This window comes from Pteropus medius, unplaced genomic scaffold, assembly GCF_902729225.1.
Source record: "Pteropus medius unplaced genomic scaffold, Ma_sr-lr_union100, whole genome shotgun sequence".
Classification (NCBI taxonomy): Eukaryota; Metazoa; Chordata; class Mammalia; order Chiroptera; family Pteropodidae; genus Pteropus; species Pteropus medius.
The window spans coordinates 173,273-189,590 of record NW_024349222.1 but is presented as its reverse complement, the minus strand read 5'-3'; the positions used below and the strand labels follow the sequence as shown (position 1 = coordinate 189,590).

The 16,318-nt window shown below is 44.5% G+C and overlaps 1 protein-coding gene and 1 pseudogene across 1 annotated transcript in view; both read left to right on the top strand.

Annotated features, from left to right (window-relative positions):
• Positions 1 to 1,499: 1,499 nt before the first annotated feature.
• Positions 1,500 to 2,077, top strand: LOC120617129 (protein MANBAL-like; annotated as a pseudogene).
• Positions 2,078 to 8,236: 6,159 nt separating this feature from the next.
• ACO1 (aconitase 1) overlaps positions 8,237 to 16,318 on the top strand; it is a 50,665-nt gene continuing 42,583 nt past the window's right edge. The window contains exon 1 of the mRNA XM_039880665.1: positions 8,237 to 8,384. Within this exon, the coding sequence (XP_039736599.1) occupies positions 8,266 to 8,384 (119 nt within the window). The 5' untranslated portion in view covers positions 8,237 to 8,265. The remainder of the gene's footprint in view (positions 8,385 to 16,318) is intronic.

Below are 16,318 nucleotides of genomic sequence, written 5' to 3'. Positions count from 1 at the left end.
TTGTTTAATATCTCAAGCCTATGGTCTTCCAAACATCAGACCAGATAGTAGACAAGACAGCTAAATCATTGGCAAGAGCCCCAGTAAAAAGCACAAGTTTCATCATAGGGAGTATTAGCCAGAGTTATAAGAATGGTCTCCAGCTCTGCCCACTGAGTGGACAGCCACACCAATTATCATGATTGACATATATGGAGCAACAGCTGAATAGCTGCAGCAGCCCAGTGGATATTGATAGATTTCAACTCAGCCAAACCATCAGAGAACCAGGCCTAGGCATTAGGGTGAACCTCTGTGAATCAAGAGCCTCATTGAGCCAGTAGCTTTACTTCATGGGGCATAATACAAATACAATTTCCCTAAAGCAATAGCTGCTACTTTTTCATATAAACCGAGATGCCACTGGGACCATGTCCTTGAATATCCAATTTCTATTTGACAAGTGAGGTATATTGGGCCTTTTCCTTATTAGTCGTCAAGTCTGAGTTGACGCACCCCACAATGGGGACATCAGGCAGCAGAGTCACGGGCCTCTATGTGTCAGGTGTTCCATTTCCACAAGGTCCAAGCAACAACAGGTCAATAGCTGTGGCCGCTCCCACACCACTACTACTACCTCTACTCGTTTTTTTAAAAAAAGTGTAGTTGGGGCCTGATTCCAGCAGGTGGCGATATTGTGCTACAAAATTACCTCCACATGCGCAACCGTTAAGTCTTCTAACTAAAGCAGTGATTTCTATTTCTTCTCAGATTATATATATATGTGTGTATATATACATATATACGTATATATACACATATAAACATACATATATATACATATATACGTATATATACACATATATACATACATATATATATATATTTTTTTTTTTTTTTACTAAACCACCGTGAAGAGACCGAGGGTACCTCTCTACATGCCACAGTACCTGAATAGATGTAAACCTTCTAGACTTTATGAACATTCACAATACTAGTATGTACAACATAAGTATCAATTATACATTCAGCACTGAAAGACACAATGAATGACACATTGAATATACCCCAAAAGTCCTTCCTACAAGATCACTTTAACTTTCCTTCTTCACAGAAAACATTTCCCAAACCCCATCAGTTGATTCTGGACATTCCCCCCACCAACCCCCCAACCGCCAAGGCAAGGTTTCTGAACCCTGGCATTATTGAAATTTTGAGCTGAATAACTGTCTGGAGAGGCATTATGTGCACCTTAAGATGTTGAGCGCCATCCTTGCTTCTACCCACTAAATGCCAGTAGAACACACACACACACACACACACATCCTCTGGTCGTGACAATCAAAGATGTCTCCAAACATTGTCAAATGTACCTTGGGTGGGTGGGGGACTAAATTGCCCTAGCTGAGAACCACTGCCCTGTAGAAACATGGAACAGTGGACCAAGAAGTCTAATAGGCACATCAAGGGCTATAGCTCCTAGAAGTCCAGAAAGTAGAAGGAATGTAGATGGAGGGAGAGGAAGATAGGCCGTGGCAGATGGCTTTATATATACATATATCCTTCGTCGCTTCAAGCTAGGCTCAACACCAATTCCTTACTCCCATTATTGCAGCTTCCCCCACAGTGCTCAGTGCCTTTAGATACCCTTGTTCCCTGTCCCCCAGCATCCAGTCCCTCATCCCCAACTAGCTGGATAGGATTGTGACCTGGGGACTTGTATACAAAAATATTTGAGTTTCTGAAGCACTTCCGGGGGAGCAGCGCATGGTGGCGCAGGAGAAGTTGACGCTGAAGAGTAGTGAGTCAGAGGAGACCTCACACAGCAGGCAGCTAAGGTCATGGCCTCTGACCTCGATTTTTCATCTCCCAAGGTGCCCGAGCCCACCTTCCTAGAGAACCTGCTACAGTATGGACTCTTCCTGGGGGCCATCTTCCAGCTCTTCTGTGTGCTACCCATCATTGTGCTTGTTTCCAAGTCCCATGAGGTGGAGGCAAAGCCATTTGAGCCCAGAAGTGGGGAGGTGACGAGGAAGCCCAAGGTTGCTGCTCCTTCCATAACGAGAGGCCTAAGAAGGAAGCCAAGAAGAAGTGGTAGAAGACAAGGCCTGTGGCACCAGGCAAGAGGGGTAAGGGCTTTAGGGGCAGCCCTCCTGGAACTCAGCATCCTGTCCACTCGCTCTGTCCCAGGCCCAGGCTCTGAGGAGGCTGGGATGCCCTCTCATTATAGAGAGCCGAACGATCATGACAGTCCCAGGCCCCAGCTGGGCAGACCTCCACTTCCTCTTACTTCTGCTTCTGTAATAGTTAAGAGCCAAAGGGACTGAAACACCCTATAAGCAGACTGCCTTAGAAGTCTGTTCAGAAATCAGGTCAGCTCACAGTTATGTTCTCTTACTCAATCATAGAGTCCAGCCTTTAGTCACCCACCTTACAGATTTACACTACGTTTTAGTCATTATCGAATGCTGACAAGCACTGCCTTCTCCCATTGTTTGTGCACCACAGATGTTCTGCTGATCAGTCACCTTTGTCTCTGCTTATGCAGATGAAGCCAAGCCGGGTCAGGCCTCACCTGTTTGTTTAGGTCAAGATGCTATAGCCACTGCAATGTTTGTGGTCCCACAAGTGTAATAGCCAGGTCTGAAAGGTGCCTCGTGTGAAAGCCAGTGGAAGACCCGGGCCACGGCAACGCCTGGTTTTCCTTTGGCAGTTGGAAGGGATTTGGTTGAATAAGTGCGTGTTTCTTGGGTCCAACTTTCTGAGCTTCTGAAATGGGAGGTTTGTCACCCTCAGACCAACTGCTTCTCAACCCATCATAGCCACATCGCAGGTGAGCCTTTTGGCGTCCACCTCTACAGCCCTTATCTCCCTCCTCCCCACCCCTATTCTTTCATCCTTGACCAGTGAGGAAAAGTGTCAATAAATTGCCCGCGTGTTGAAAAAAAAAAAAATTGAGTTTCTCTCCTCCTTGAAGTTCCCCAAGCATACGCAGCTTTTTCTTTAAAGCAGCTGAAGTTGGGGTATGGGGAAAGGAGGAGTCTGGAGGTATGGAGGGACAAGGCCATTCCATGCCAGTAAGCAAGGCTTTGCATCAACTTCCGGCTTCAAGCAGTTGCTGGCAACTTGGGCTCATCCAAACCAATACCTGGTTTTGGTCCATCTAAAGCTCTATCTCCTTATTGCTGCTGTCACTTATTTAAGCTTTGGGGATCCCTTGACTCTGGAGTTGCAGTCACTTTTGGTTGCCCCACTTTTGCTGCCCTATTGTCACATAACATTCCATTTTCCTCCCGCTCTTAAAGACAGTGAGCACAACCAGACATCGCTTAGGTAGACTGTTTCAATCCTGCCTCTTGCCACTTAGTTTCTAAATATTTATTAATGGGTAGGACAGTGGGATACCCTTACTTTCACCCTTGCCCACCAGGTGGGGAAGAACATCCGCTGCTGGATTCTCAAGAGTCTTCTCATGTTCACTAACACAACCCATGGAGTCTTCCAAAAAGGGATGTCTCTGCCAGGATCCCATCTTGGCACCTAAACTCTCAGGTTTTGAGATTCTACCCTACACAAGCTAATAATTTAGCTTGTTGTTGTTTCAGAGATGTTGGCAGAAGACACGAGCTTCTTTGTTCAGAGATAAAGTACTTTAATACTCAAACACAGCCAAGTAGCATGAAAATAATGTTGCTTCAGTTCCCTATGGGGACAACAGGTAGAGGCCCAGGTGGATGTTACTCACACAGTGAGTTTGCTTTGTAGCTGAGGGAAAATGAGCTTGGGGAGTCCACTGCTTTTATAGTAACTGGAAGATAGGTCCCAGAATGAAGGACAAAGAGACTAAAGCATGGAAAAGAATAAACAGAGCATAAGAAACGTAGAGACTATAGTAAGACTTTAAAAAGAATAGGTAAACTAATATGTGAAAGCAATCTCTTCATAAACTGGAAACGGAGATGAGTCCAATTAGTGACAAATGTGCGATTTTTTTTTAACTCTCACTTGTCAACGTTACCAAATCATTTCCTGGAAAATAATATATTGAATAAGTCAGTAACGGCAGCCTCTGAACAAGGTACTGCCTCCAACTTCCAACACCACCATCCCCCATGATGAGGAGCATGTTTACCTGTGTGCACCTCTGTACTAGCATCAGGGAGAAGAAGCCATACAAATAAATGAATAGGGAATTCTAGACAATATGGTGATAGACCAAAGTTCCCTTCCGGAACATTTAAGTTCCTCTTCTTTTCTGCAAAGAATAAATAAAATATAACTTCAAGGTATCCAATGATTTCACTTAAATAAAATTCTAGTGGGTTGTATAGAAGTTAAAAGCACAAGCTCTGGAGTTAGAGCAGCCTTCGTTCAAACACCAGCATTGCCACCTACAAGTTATGTGACCTGAAACAAATTGTGTAATCACTCCAAATTTCAGTTTCCTCATCTGAGAAATGGCAACAATGTCACTAGCCTCAAGTGGTTGTTGTGAAGATTCACTGGGTCACTTAATACATTTGACTTTTATTATTAGCTATGTCAAGGAGAGTGGTACTTAATTGGAAAGCAAGTGGCCAAAGGATTCTGGCTCCCTGGGAAGGAAGCTCAGGGTTCTGGCACTTTGGCAGGAAGAAAAAGCATAGATGTTAAGGATATGACAGGTGTTGAAGGGGGTGGCAGTTTGATATTTGTGGGGAGCCAAGATGAGGCTAAGAACTGCCTTTGCTCATTATGAAATATGGCATTTTTTTTTAGAGAACAGAAAACATTTATTTGAAACTTCCTCTGGTATAAGGAAGACATACCTTCAGTGATGAGTCCCTTCAAACAAGAATTTCAGAAAGGACTACCTTATACTTCATTCATTGCCAAACAGAGATCTCCCTTCTGTGCTTTGAGAACACGGAAAGCACGTAGGCCAACAGAGAGCAATAGAGTAGGGGGCAGGAAGAAATTGACAGTGAGTCAGAGTCAACTAACTTGTATTGAGCACCTACTATGTGCCACGCTCTGCATTAGGAGTGATGAACAAACTGACATGGTCCCACCCTCATGGAGCATATTTCTCCAGGCAGAAGCTCCCTGGTGCCAATCTGTGGACATGCTAAAGCACAATCACCTGTAGCATTTAGATTCCTCAGACTCTGAGCACAATCCCACCCTGACCTAATGAATCAGCCATTCTGGGAGATAGGGGACACAGGAGGCTATATTTTTAATAAGTGTCATCTGGTAATTCTCAGAAACACCTAGTTTGGGATCCACCACTGGTATTTCTGAAAGGGTGGTCAGACCCTCAAACTCGGTTTCTTTAAAAGTGCAGCATGGGAATGTGTGTTTTCGATGCATCAAGAAGTTTGAGAACCATTAATGCTAGACTGCCTTTCTCTTACATCGCTTCCTTTGTATTTAATAATATGTGTGAAAGTACATTATGATTTGCAAAGCTGTAGAGGAGAGACTGTTCCAGGATGTGACTGGGACTGAGACCCTCGTGCTGGACCTGGGCCAGAACGGAGCTTGCCAACCAAAAACCCCCTTGGAGACTGTGTGTTTGTAAATGATGTTAATTCTGACATAAACTAGCACCCTCCCTTTCCTCTTAGTATGTGCTGGTTCCAGAATAGGCTGTTATCCTGACCTGGTCAAGCACGGAAAGTAATTTCCCATACCTGGTAGCATTCACATACTAGTACCTATGACTATCCCTGCCACCTCTTTCACCCTGTGTAATTCTCTGGTGACTGTCAAGTGGCGTGGAAAAGATCCACTTTGTCTTGCAGCCACTCAAGGTGCACCTCCTGTGTAAATTTCCCTTAATAAACTCTGTTAGCTGTCAGACTGAAGTGACCAACCTCTTTCTTCAGTCTTTTCCCATTCTCCTCTCACAAAGGTAGATTTTCAGTCTCAGGACTTTTCCCTGGATCTATGTGTAGCAAAAAAAGCATAATACAAAGTTAGTTGGGCCTAGTCTTTTGGACTTTTCTATAAACTGAGAAAGTTCGGTTTACACGAGTAACTGAAATAGTTTCGAGTATAATGAGGTATTTCTAAGAGCTTAACAGGCCTCTGACTGAATCCTCATGGTTCTGACAGTAGCAGAAGCTTCTGGTGGTAAGGCTGCTGGAACAGTACTGTTACCTTAACGGAAGACCCTTCTGCCACTGGGAGCAGATCTGCGGGGCATGCGCAGTTACCTCACCTGGATGGCTTCCTCTCAGAAGATCCATAAAGAAAATACATTCCTCTGGCCCACTTGCAGAATCTTCTGTGTTATGACAGAAATATTCCCCAGGCAGACCCTTTACGAGCATAGTAATATGACTCTGAACCCCTTAGGTGTTTAGCTTTCTCAACACACCACGAGACCCAAATTTAAGATGTGGTATTCAGGATGAGGAAGAAACCATATTTGTAGGAGACAGACATATGGTTAGAGAAGATACTGAATTCCCATTTTAGATGTTAAGAATGGCAGGTGCCTTGGGGATAGCCAGATGGGATGTCCCACAAATGGCTAAAAACAAAGAGCATAGAGATCTAACAAGAGTTAAGATCAATGGGAAAAAGGTAAAGGGCTTCAGCTAAAGGCGGCAGGGAGTTTGCGCAGAGAGAAAATAAATTAAGAAAACTCAGTGTATGAAGTCACATGTAAAGTGAGAGGAGAAAGTGCAGAGAGATAGCCTAGCCTAAGGGAGAGGGATGGGGAGAGAAGAGGTGACTCATGAGAGCAGAGGGCTCTAAAGTCAAAAAGAGGTTAAAATTTCAAAGACTAGTGTCAAATACCACAGAGTAGTCAGCGAGGACAAGCACAGAAGAGAAGCCACTGGATTTAGGATCCACATGTCACTGGTGATATTCCCAAGAGCAATGGAGCAGAGTGACGTGGGAACTACTTCCTTCATGTATTTGGCCGAGTGTTTACTAATAAATCTCAGTTCCCTTTGTAGTTCTTATTTAACTATTTTCTGTCAAGGATTATTAGTTATCATATTATATCTGTTATCATTGAACATTAAGAAATTTTGCTTTCTGAAGGGCTGCCTCAGTAAGAATCAAAATTTAGCTAGATTCCTCCCAGCCTTCCACCCACTCCTGCTGTCCCTATACTCTCCCTAACTTCCAAGGGGATGCTAGTATTATTTTTCAGGATTTGTCGTGTCCCTCTGGCATATGGTGGACACTCCAGAAAAGTTTGTTCAATGAATGTGAATGGAAGGAATTTAGAGAATGGGGAGGGAGGTCTTCTCCCATGTTGGAAATATAGTAAATATCCCCTCATTCAAAATTAAATAGAACTCTTTATATTTAAAAATTAAGCGTAACTAGGGGATAGCTGTACTCTAGTGTAGCACGATGAAAAAAAGTGTTATGACGGGCCTGAGGGCTGAATCCCAGCTATAAGACATTTCATATTTACAAAATGGGGCGATATTCCTTACTTCATAGGGCAGTTGGAAGAGTTGAATTAAATAACGTACTTAAAGATCCAATCATAGGGCCCTTCACAGAGTAGGAGCGTACTAACTGGTAGCAGTAGGTATCAGTATTAGCTATTAGTTATTTATCTTAACAGCTGTTTATTCAGGTACTCAAGAAAGAAAATTACAGTAACTTTTCATATAACTTGGGCAGAAAAACCTCACTACCTTTCATCTAGAAAGATCTAACCACTTCTTTGGACTCACATTTGCCCGAGAGGACGCAGCTGCAACCAACCTACCAAAAAGCAGGTCCCTTGAAAAAGGCCCATTCATCGTTAACTCTCACCCATTTCTCTGACTTCCAACTGGTGAACAGCTTGCATTACAGTGTTTTTAAAAATTACCGTTGGAGTCCTATCATGTCAGCGTGACCCCGATGCCCACTTGGCACGCTCCGCGGGGAATGAAGCCGGGGGCGGGGTGCGTGGTGAGAGGGCCAGGCGGTGGGGAGGAGCAAGGCGACCACGAGTACCCGAGCGGCCAAGTAATGAAGCCTTACGGTAGCGCTACGGCCAAATCATTGTTGGAAGCCGCATTTCTTCCCTTCCCCGTCGGTTCACTTCCCGGAGCAAGTTGGTCGGCCACACTCCATGTCCCAAAGTGAGCGAAAGTCACCCTCGTGGACACGCAGGAGCGGACTCGGGGCCAATTCTCCCTCCCACGGAGGGCGAAGTCCTTCCAGCCGGGGTGGGGACCCGGGAGCCGGGACAGACTCCGCCCCGCCCCTCGGGTCACAGTCCGGGCGGATCTGGGCCCGGCGCCCACGCCCCGCCCCTGCTCCGCCCATCGGCGGGTGGCCATGGGGTGGAGCGGGTGGAGCGCGAAGGAGGAGCCGGCAGCTGGCACCGCGCCGCGCACGGGAGCGCGCCCCGCAGCTCGGCGTCCGCCTGCTCACCCGGCCCCGCCGTGCACCCCGCGGTGAGTACCCACCAGGCCGGCCGCACGTCCCGGGGGGAGTCGGTGCGAGCACCTTCCGCGGCGCCCGGGGCGCGTTCCCCTAGCGGGACGGAGGCAAGCAGAGCGGCCCAGGGCGGGGGACAGTCCCGGGGAGGCCCGCGGGGAGAATCGGGGACTAGTTTCTGGGGACTGGACTCTGCGCCCTGTCCCCAGCCGGTGCCGCACGGGGAACAGGGGCCGGGAGCTGGAAATGACTTCCCTCGATCCTCTTTGGCTTGGCCGTGCCTGCTGCCCGCAGACTCCTCGCCGATGTTGCGCGGGCCTCACTGGACAGCCCTCACCGAGGCCAGGCAGGCTGGCCGAGCTGCGGAGTCCTAACTCCGAGAAGGGTGTGCGGGCCTCAGCGGGTAGGCCTCGCCGAGCCCGGGGTGGCCAGATAGGGAAATCCTTACCGAGGTGCCGGCAGATGGGGGACCCACATCAAGTGGTAAGGGGAAAGTAGGGCGAAGGGGAAAAGACACCTCGGTGGAAGGTGGAACAGTTGGGCACAGAGCTCATCCTGATTCAGGAAACCTAAGAAGAAGCACGGACAGCCTTTCCTAATCCAGCCAACACATCGGAATGGCACATTTTCCTTCCTGCCACATACAGAACCCTCCTGGGGGTAGGAGGGCTGGGAGCACAGCCTCCAGGACAGCAATTCTCAACCTTTTGGCAGGGGGGCTCAAAAACCCCTTTACACTGAAAAATTAGTATGCTAAGGAGCTTTATGTGGGTTATATATTTCGATATTTGCCATATATAACTGAGAAAGTTTTACTATATTTAATAATTCATTTAAAAATAATAGTGGACCTATTAAATGTTAATATATTTTTTAGGAAAAACCATATTTTCAAAACAGAATGTTACTGAGAAGAGTGGCATTGTTTCATATCTTTCAAAGCTCTTTGATATCAGGTTTCATAGTAGGCAGCTGGATTCTTAGATCTGCTTCTGCATTCAGTCTGTTGCAATATCACATGTCATGTAGCCTGGGAAAACCCCACTGTATACTCCCAAAAATTTAAGAGTGAAAAAGGCAAAGAGCATCTTGGTATCATTATGAAAGTAGTTTTGAGCTTGAGGATCCCTAGAGTCCCCCACAGGGCACCACACTTTGAGAACCAGTGGGGTAGGAAATGCTTCTGAGGCTTGAATCATTCTGCTTCTTGTTTGTAATCTTTCCTCTGAATGGAAACACACCATCCCATGTCATGGACAGTGTTGACCTCTTCTATTTGACACCAATCTTGACTTCACTTTGGAAACCAAGTACTAGGTCCCCACATAAGTGATGGTCCCCACATAAGCCTTGCTGGCCTCCTGAAAACTTGGCAAGGCTCACAGGTGGCTTGGTTGTTTCAGTGCCTGCGGAGCTGACCAGTCAGTCCATGCATTCAGATTGCAGCAGTGATATGGCAGATAGGACCTAGGGGTTCAGAGAGGAGCCTACAGGGAGCCTATGCCAAGTGTCCAGGGGTTTGTACGAGAGTTACCAAGCAGGCAAGAAGTTACTTCCAAAAGAACAGGGACACATGCTTTTGCCTTCTTTTCTTCCATATTTATTTTCGTTTGTACTTGTGTACTCTTGAGTTTGTTGGAATCTGATTCCCCAGGTTTGGTGCTCTTGTGTTTTCCACTTTCAGAGATGTGTCACTGTGAGTGGCTCTTCCTGAGCCCTTTCTGGAAAGCAGTGTCCTGCATCCTGGTATGTGATATATAGGATCCCTCACGAGATTATTTCCTTTACTTCACGTTCTGTCAGCACAAGTTCCCAATAGAAATTACATACATGTTTATATCAAAGGAAAATAATTCTCTAATTCTATCTTCCCTTTTACTCCTCCATCCATAGAGCCTCTGGTACTCTGATGAAGTAGCCCATACTTTTGAAAAATGCTGCAAGCCCATGGGCATGTTGCATCTCTTGTTATACTGTGCACAGATGGGAGAAGGCAGTGGGATCTAACCTCTGGGCATCTGCTCTGTTCTTTGTATAAAGATATTTATTGACCACCGACTTGCCAAGTGCCCATTTCTGCACTGGACACTGGGGACAGTAGCAAGCACAAATAGATGTGGACCCTGTCTTTCTGGAGCTTACAGTCTGGCGCTTAGGTAACGGCCGTTGAGATTGTGCACTGTCAGTGTTCACATGAAACATGGTCCTATGCGGAGAACAGTATCCCTTCCAGATGTGTGCTTCAGAGCATGAGCAAGTGCTGGGGAAGCCAGAGTCCCAAACTATGAAGATAGTAATAAAACCAACATTTATTACCATGTGCCTGGCAACAAACTTTCCTTACCTTCCTTCCTCCTTTCTTCCTTTTATGGAGGAGGTCGCATTCCCTGTGAGGCAGCCAGACTTTGTACAGGAAAATGAGCTCCAGCCTGGTTCCAGTCATGTCACAAGGCCAGTCTTGGGCAAGACACTTTCTCTCTGTGGGCCTCAGTCTCTTCATCTTTGAAATGAGGGTTTGTGTCATTGATGTCCCAGTGGGGGACATTGCAGATGTCCCAAGGAACCAGTGGTTTGCTGGAGCTGGTTTGCACTAGCATCTGTACGCACTTCTTCCCAGTTCCGTGATCAGTGGCATCACACCTTTTAGCTTGAAGTAAGCCGTTATGAGGGTATATTTACACCATTGAAGTCTGCAAATTTTATAAAGCAGCCCTACCCCCACCTCCCAATCAAGCTGTTAAAGGTTTACTGGCACACCGTTGCTATTGTCAGAGCCAGGGTGATTTTTCTTTGTATTTTAACAGAAAACAAACTCTTTAGCCAGGACAAAAACACTGGATGTGGGGTGTGTAAACCAAGTTCTCCAAAACTTTTGATAGGGAAAAAGCAGCCTATTTTCACTGTGTTCTAGAACACGGGTCAGCAAACTTGTCTGTAAAGGGGCAGATAATCTTAGACTTTGAGACTGTACAGTCTCTGTTGCAACTACCCTGCTCTGCTGTTGTAGTGTCAAAGCAGCCCTGGCAATAATGTAATGAACGGGCACAGCTGGATCCCAGTAAAAATAGATTTACAAAAACAGGTGCTAGGCCACAGTGTGCAGAGTCCTGTCCTAGAATGTCAGAACACGAGCCATGATTCAAGGAGGTAGTTTCATGGAAAAGGAAATTGTTCAGGATTTTATGCATGAATACCAAGGACTTGATACTCCAAGACAGATATAGCTGGAGTGGCAACTGCAAAGGATTTGGAATCAATTGAAAAAGAATCCATGGTAGGTTGTTTAAAGGAAGGCCAGCTGTGTTCAAGTTTGAGGACACAACTGCGTATGGGGGGATGGAGGATGACTTTATTCTCAACTGTTTCTCTAGAGCCATCTCAGACATGCTGGGATGGAGGGACCTGCAGTCTAACCCAGTGTGTGAATTTTGGGTGATCTTATGCAAAAATCAGTCGTGTCTCTAATATCTATTCTGATTCCAGGGGCAGGGACAAATAAAATATTAGAAAAGTAAGGAAAAGCTTCATATATTATACACTCTATGGGTATATGGGTATTTGTATATTTATTTTTATGTATACTTAAGTTCTGTGGGTGAGTGATTACATATTCCATGTATTTAAAATAGCCTTATAAATGTCAGGAAGACAAACATACCAAAGTACTAACGATAGCCAGTTCTGGGCAGTGGAATGGGGTGGAAAGAAAAAGGGGATTTTTGCTTGTTACTTTTTGTAATACTATTCGTCTACCCTGCAATGCCTACCCTGCAACATTCAGGTATTGCTTTTACAGCCTAAAAACACAATAGAAAATGAAAATTCCAACAACCTAGATTTTTAAAAGGAAGAGTTATTTCTCTAGTAAGAATGTTACTACCGCCTCCCCTCTGCCCAATAAAACAAATTACCTTAATTTTCACATAGCAGTTCTGAACAAGTGTATATGATACTAGTGTATATGAACTCCAAATAATATTTATATAGAGAGAGCCCTCAGGTCAAAACATCTCGTTAAACTACTGTTTCACTTAAGCCCCATCCAGGCTTAGGAGTACCAGATCATAGCGTTCTTTAATAAACTACCATGCATCCCTTAAACTGCTGTTGTAAAATGCTGTTTCATGAGCTCTTCTGAAGTACAGGTTTTAAGTTTAAAAACGTGTTACCAAGACTCTTCCCCTGCGATCCTATTTTTATGAGAGAGAAGGCATGTGCATGTATGTAAGGGCGAGCCCATGCACGGTTAGAGGCAAAGAATCTGCCAGACGCTGAGTCCTTTTCTCTCTGTGGTGGGGTACACTTGGTTTTTAATTGTTTTTCATTTTGCTTATCAGTATTTTCTAGCAAGTATTAAACAAGTATTAAACTTGATCTGACCAAAAATACACCCTACAGTTTCTTGTCCATATTGTGCATTGAGAACAACACAGTCACATTCATTTTTCTTAGACTTCCCACCCACTTGCCAAGCAGCAGACCCCTGCTACTCCCTCTCTCCCAGTGGGAAGCAGATGCACAAGTGCACTGCAAGAGTAATGGGGCGTTTGTGGTCCGTATGTGTCTGTCCACTTTCTTGGAGAGCAGGCTCCAACCTGAGCCCACTCTCTCCCTGCAATTGACCCAGGGCTTAGAAAGTTCTTCATAGGATTAACACCATCACCTGAGAAGCCATCAGCTGATCATCTCCCTAGATCAACTGGCCTTACTATCTTTTTTAGCTATTTTAAATGGAAAATTTTAGACATAACAAGGAAATGGAGAGTAGAAACCCCCAGCTTCGACAGCTAGGAACACTAACATTTAGCTGGTCTTGTTTCATCTATACCTTTCCTCAAACTCTCTTCTTTTTCCCTCTGCCAGTAGTTGGCATCTTTACTTTCAACTATATAAATTAACCAAAAAAAAAAAAGATCCCTTGTCCTGTCTTTTTAGTAACAGGCATGTACTGACTGCTGTAGCAAAATCTTTAAACTCTTCTGCCCGAATGCCAGCCCAGCTGAACCACCAGTGGACCTCAAACATTTGCTGTGTGGCTCTGTTTCTCTGCTGCTGCACTTGCTTGTCTCCCTAATAAGTTGGTATTCCCTCTCTCTTTCTCCCACTTCTCCTCTGTATAAAGCTTATCTCAATTCCCCTGGCTACAGCTTGCTTTTTCCTGTGACCTATATGATTTTCATCGTGCTATAGTGAATGATTTGCATGCTCATCTTAGTCTCCTGGTTAAATCGTACTCTGTATAAAACAAAAGAGTGTTTTCCTTATCTCTTATATTATTTAGCGATGCTTAATGCAAGGTGGATACTCGAAAAATAGATGCTAAATTAATTTAAATTAAGCTCATTGGTGGAAAACTTTTATTATAAAAGAAATGTATCACATTAAAAGAAAAAGTTATAGATATGCCTTTTGTGGTGACCAAGAATATTTTATCTCACCTGAGAGGATTTTAAAAGATTTTAAAGAATTGGGATGAAAAGACTCTTCAATTTGAGCCAATCTAAAAAGGCACCTTTTTTTTGAGGAAAATGTTTTTCTTTATGGTCATTTTTTTCAATTAAATATCTGGAGCCTTTAGGTCTTCTCTGATTTTAGAATGCTTTTCCCCCAGTAGAGTGACTCTGGCTATATTTTAGAATATCCATTGTGTTTTAAAATGTAGATTTAAATCTTCAGTAAAAGAAATAGGCTCTATTCAGGACCCACGTGCCCCATGAAGTAAGTTGATATCAATCTCATGAGTAATGGTCTAGGTACCAGGTCTAGAGTTCCCAGCGTACACTGTGTTTTCATCTTTGTCCTTGTTTAGTTATCACAGCAGCCATTGTGAGCGGGGCGAAGCAGTGTTACCTTAAATCTGCAAAGAACCAAAATGAGGTTTAGGGAGATAAAGTGAATCTTGTCTACAGCAGAAGATGGCAGAGCCTAATTTTAAGTGTAGATTGGAAACCAAAGGGTCTTTTCGATGAGATATTATGAACATGCAAAGACAAGAAACTATCTTTCTAAGCATTATATGCCTCTGGGAGACAGACCAGGTTCTTGAGGTATGTATATATATCTTAATGCCATGGAACTACTAAAGTGACATCACATTCTCTGAAACCATCATTTCCAAGATTCCTCACGTTCTGCTTTAGTCTTTGTTGTAAAAGTTAATCCACCTTCTAATGAATTAGCAAGGCTGCTGTGCATGAGTGCTAGTGTGGTTCTCAGTCTCTTTTCCTGACCTAGGGAGAACTCTGGGCAAGCCCATCTTTGGATGGCATGCTTGCCTGAGCTGTTGCTCAGACATTGATGGAGAACTTAATTATTCCTTATCCTCATTATCCTTTTATGACCATTATTGTAAAATTACAATAATGCATAATACATGTTATGGCATAGTTCATGAAGAAAGTATGTCAGTCTAAGAAAGTGTCTTACATGATCTCTTTTTGATTCGAAGAGAGGTGAATCAATCATAGTCGACAATCTGCAGGAGCTATGCTAGGGCAGGCATACCAAAGTACAATTCTGTAATAGTGGTGGGATCAAGACTAGCCTCAGGATTGCTTTCAAGGCTGGTGGTATGTTTCATAAAACCCTTTTTTGCTCAGATAAAGAATCAGTTGCATTTTTAGCTCTGGTGATGTCTATAATATCGACACCAACCCATCCTTTAAAAGTTATCATAGAACTTCTGCCAAAATCAAGAAAATAGAGGAAATAGAGGTTGACTAGCTAATCCTCACTTGTGTACCTTAGAGTGTAAAGATTCTTTTAAAGTGAGATTTAACGTTTAAAAATCCATTTGGTTAATTTGGGTCTTTGTATAAAAAATGACTATAAAATGCTATCATTTATGCTGCCTGTTGGGAGATAGAATGGTGCGAGAGAGTCAGCCCTGGCATCAGGAGGCCCGAGTGTGACTCTCAGCTTGGTTATGTAACAGCCACGAGACTTTGACAAGTTACTTAATCCCCTGACCCTCAGTCTTCCCACCTGTAAAATGGGGTGGTTATTCCTTTTTCATAGAGTTGCTGAGGGACTTATACAATGTGGGTGAGGTGCCTAGCAGCCCACAAGCACTCAGCACCAGGCTGCTTTGCTTATAGAATGATGTAGCTCCCCGACACCTTGGCATAATGCCTGATAATTGCTGCTGTTCTTCCAAACTTCTGTCCTGGCCCAGACCTCCTGAGCTCCAGGCCCACCTATGCAGCTGCCAGCTGAGCATCATCATCCCAAATTCACCATATCTAAAACCAACATCCTGTTTCCCATCTCGGTCATTGGCTCTGCCAGGAACGTAGGAGTTATCCTCGTCCTCTCTTCATCCTCGTCCTCATACTCACTCTTGGTCCATTCTGCTTTTTTAAACTCTCCCTGGGATCTATTGCCTCCGGTCTCTTTTTCAGACTTGGCTGTGATAGCACTTTATCTGCCTCCCTGACACCAGTGTTCCCCCGAGTCAGCCCCCACCACTACCAGAGTGATCCTTGAAAATCAAATCAGATCTCGAAGATTCCAGCTTAGAATTCTTTGATGGTGCCTCCTTGTCTTTAGAAATTTGAAACTTTCTGTAAAGTTCCTCATGATCTGGACCTTGTCCTTCCCTTTTCCCCTCCTCTTAGCCCTGGCCATGCACCCTGTTTTTCATCTACTTAGAAGTGCTTTATGACTCCCACAGGGGCACCCTTCCGTGCCTTTGCATGTGCAGTTTTTCTGCACAGAATGTTCTTTCCCTGACTCCTTCCTTCTGTGTCATTCTGGAAGGCTCTTGCTGGCGTTGCCTGTACCTGCAAGCCTTCCTGACCTCCTCACATGCCAGATTAGGGGCTCTCCCTAGAGGCTTCTGTAGCATGGACTGCATGATATTGTCATTACCCCCTGGCCAATCTGCATGAGACTGTAGAGCGAGAGAACTTTTATTCCTTTATCCTGGTAGTCCATAAATGTCAAAGGTAAT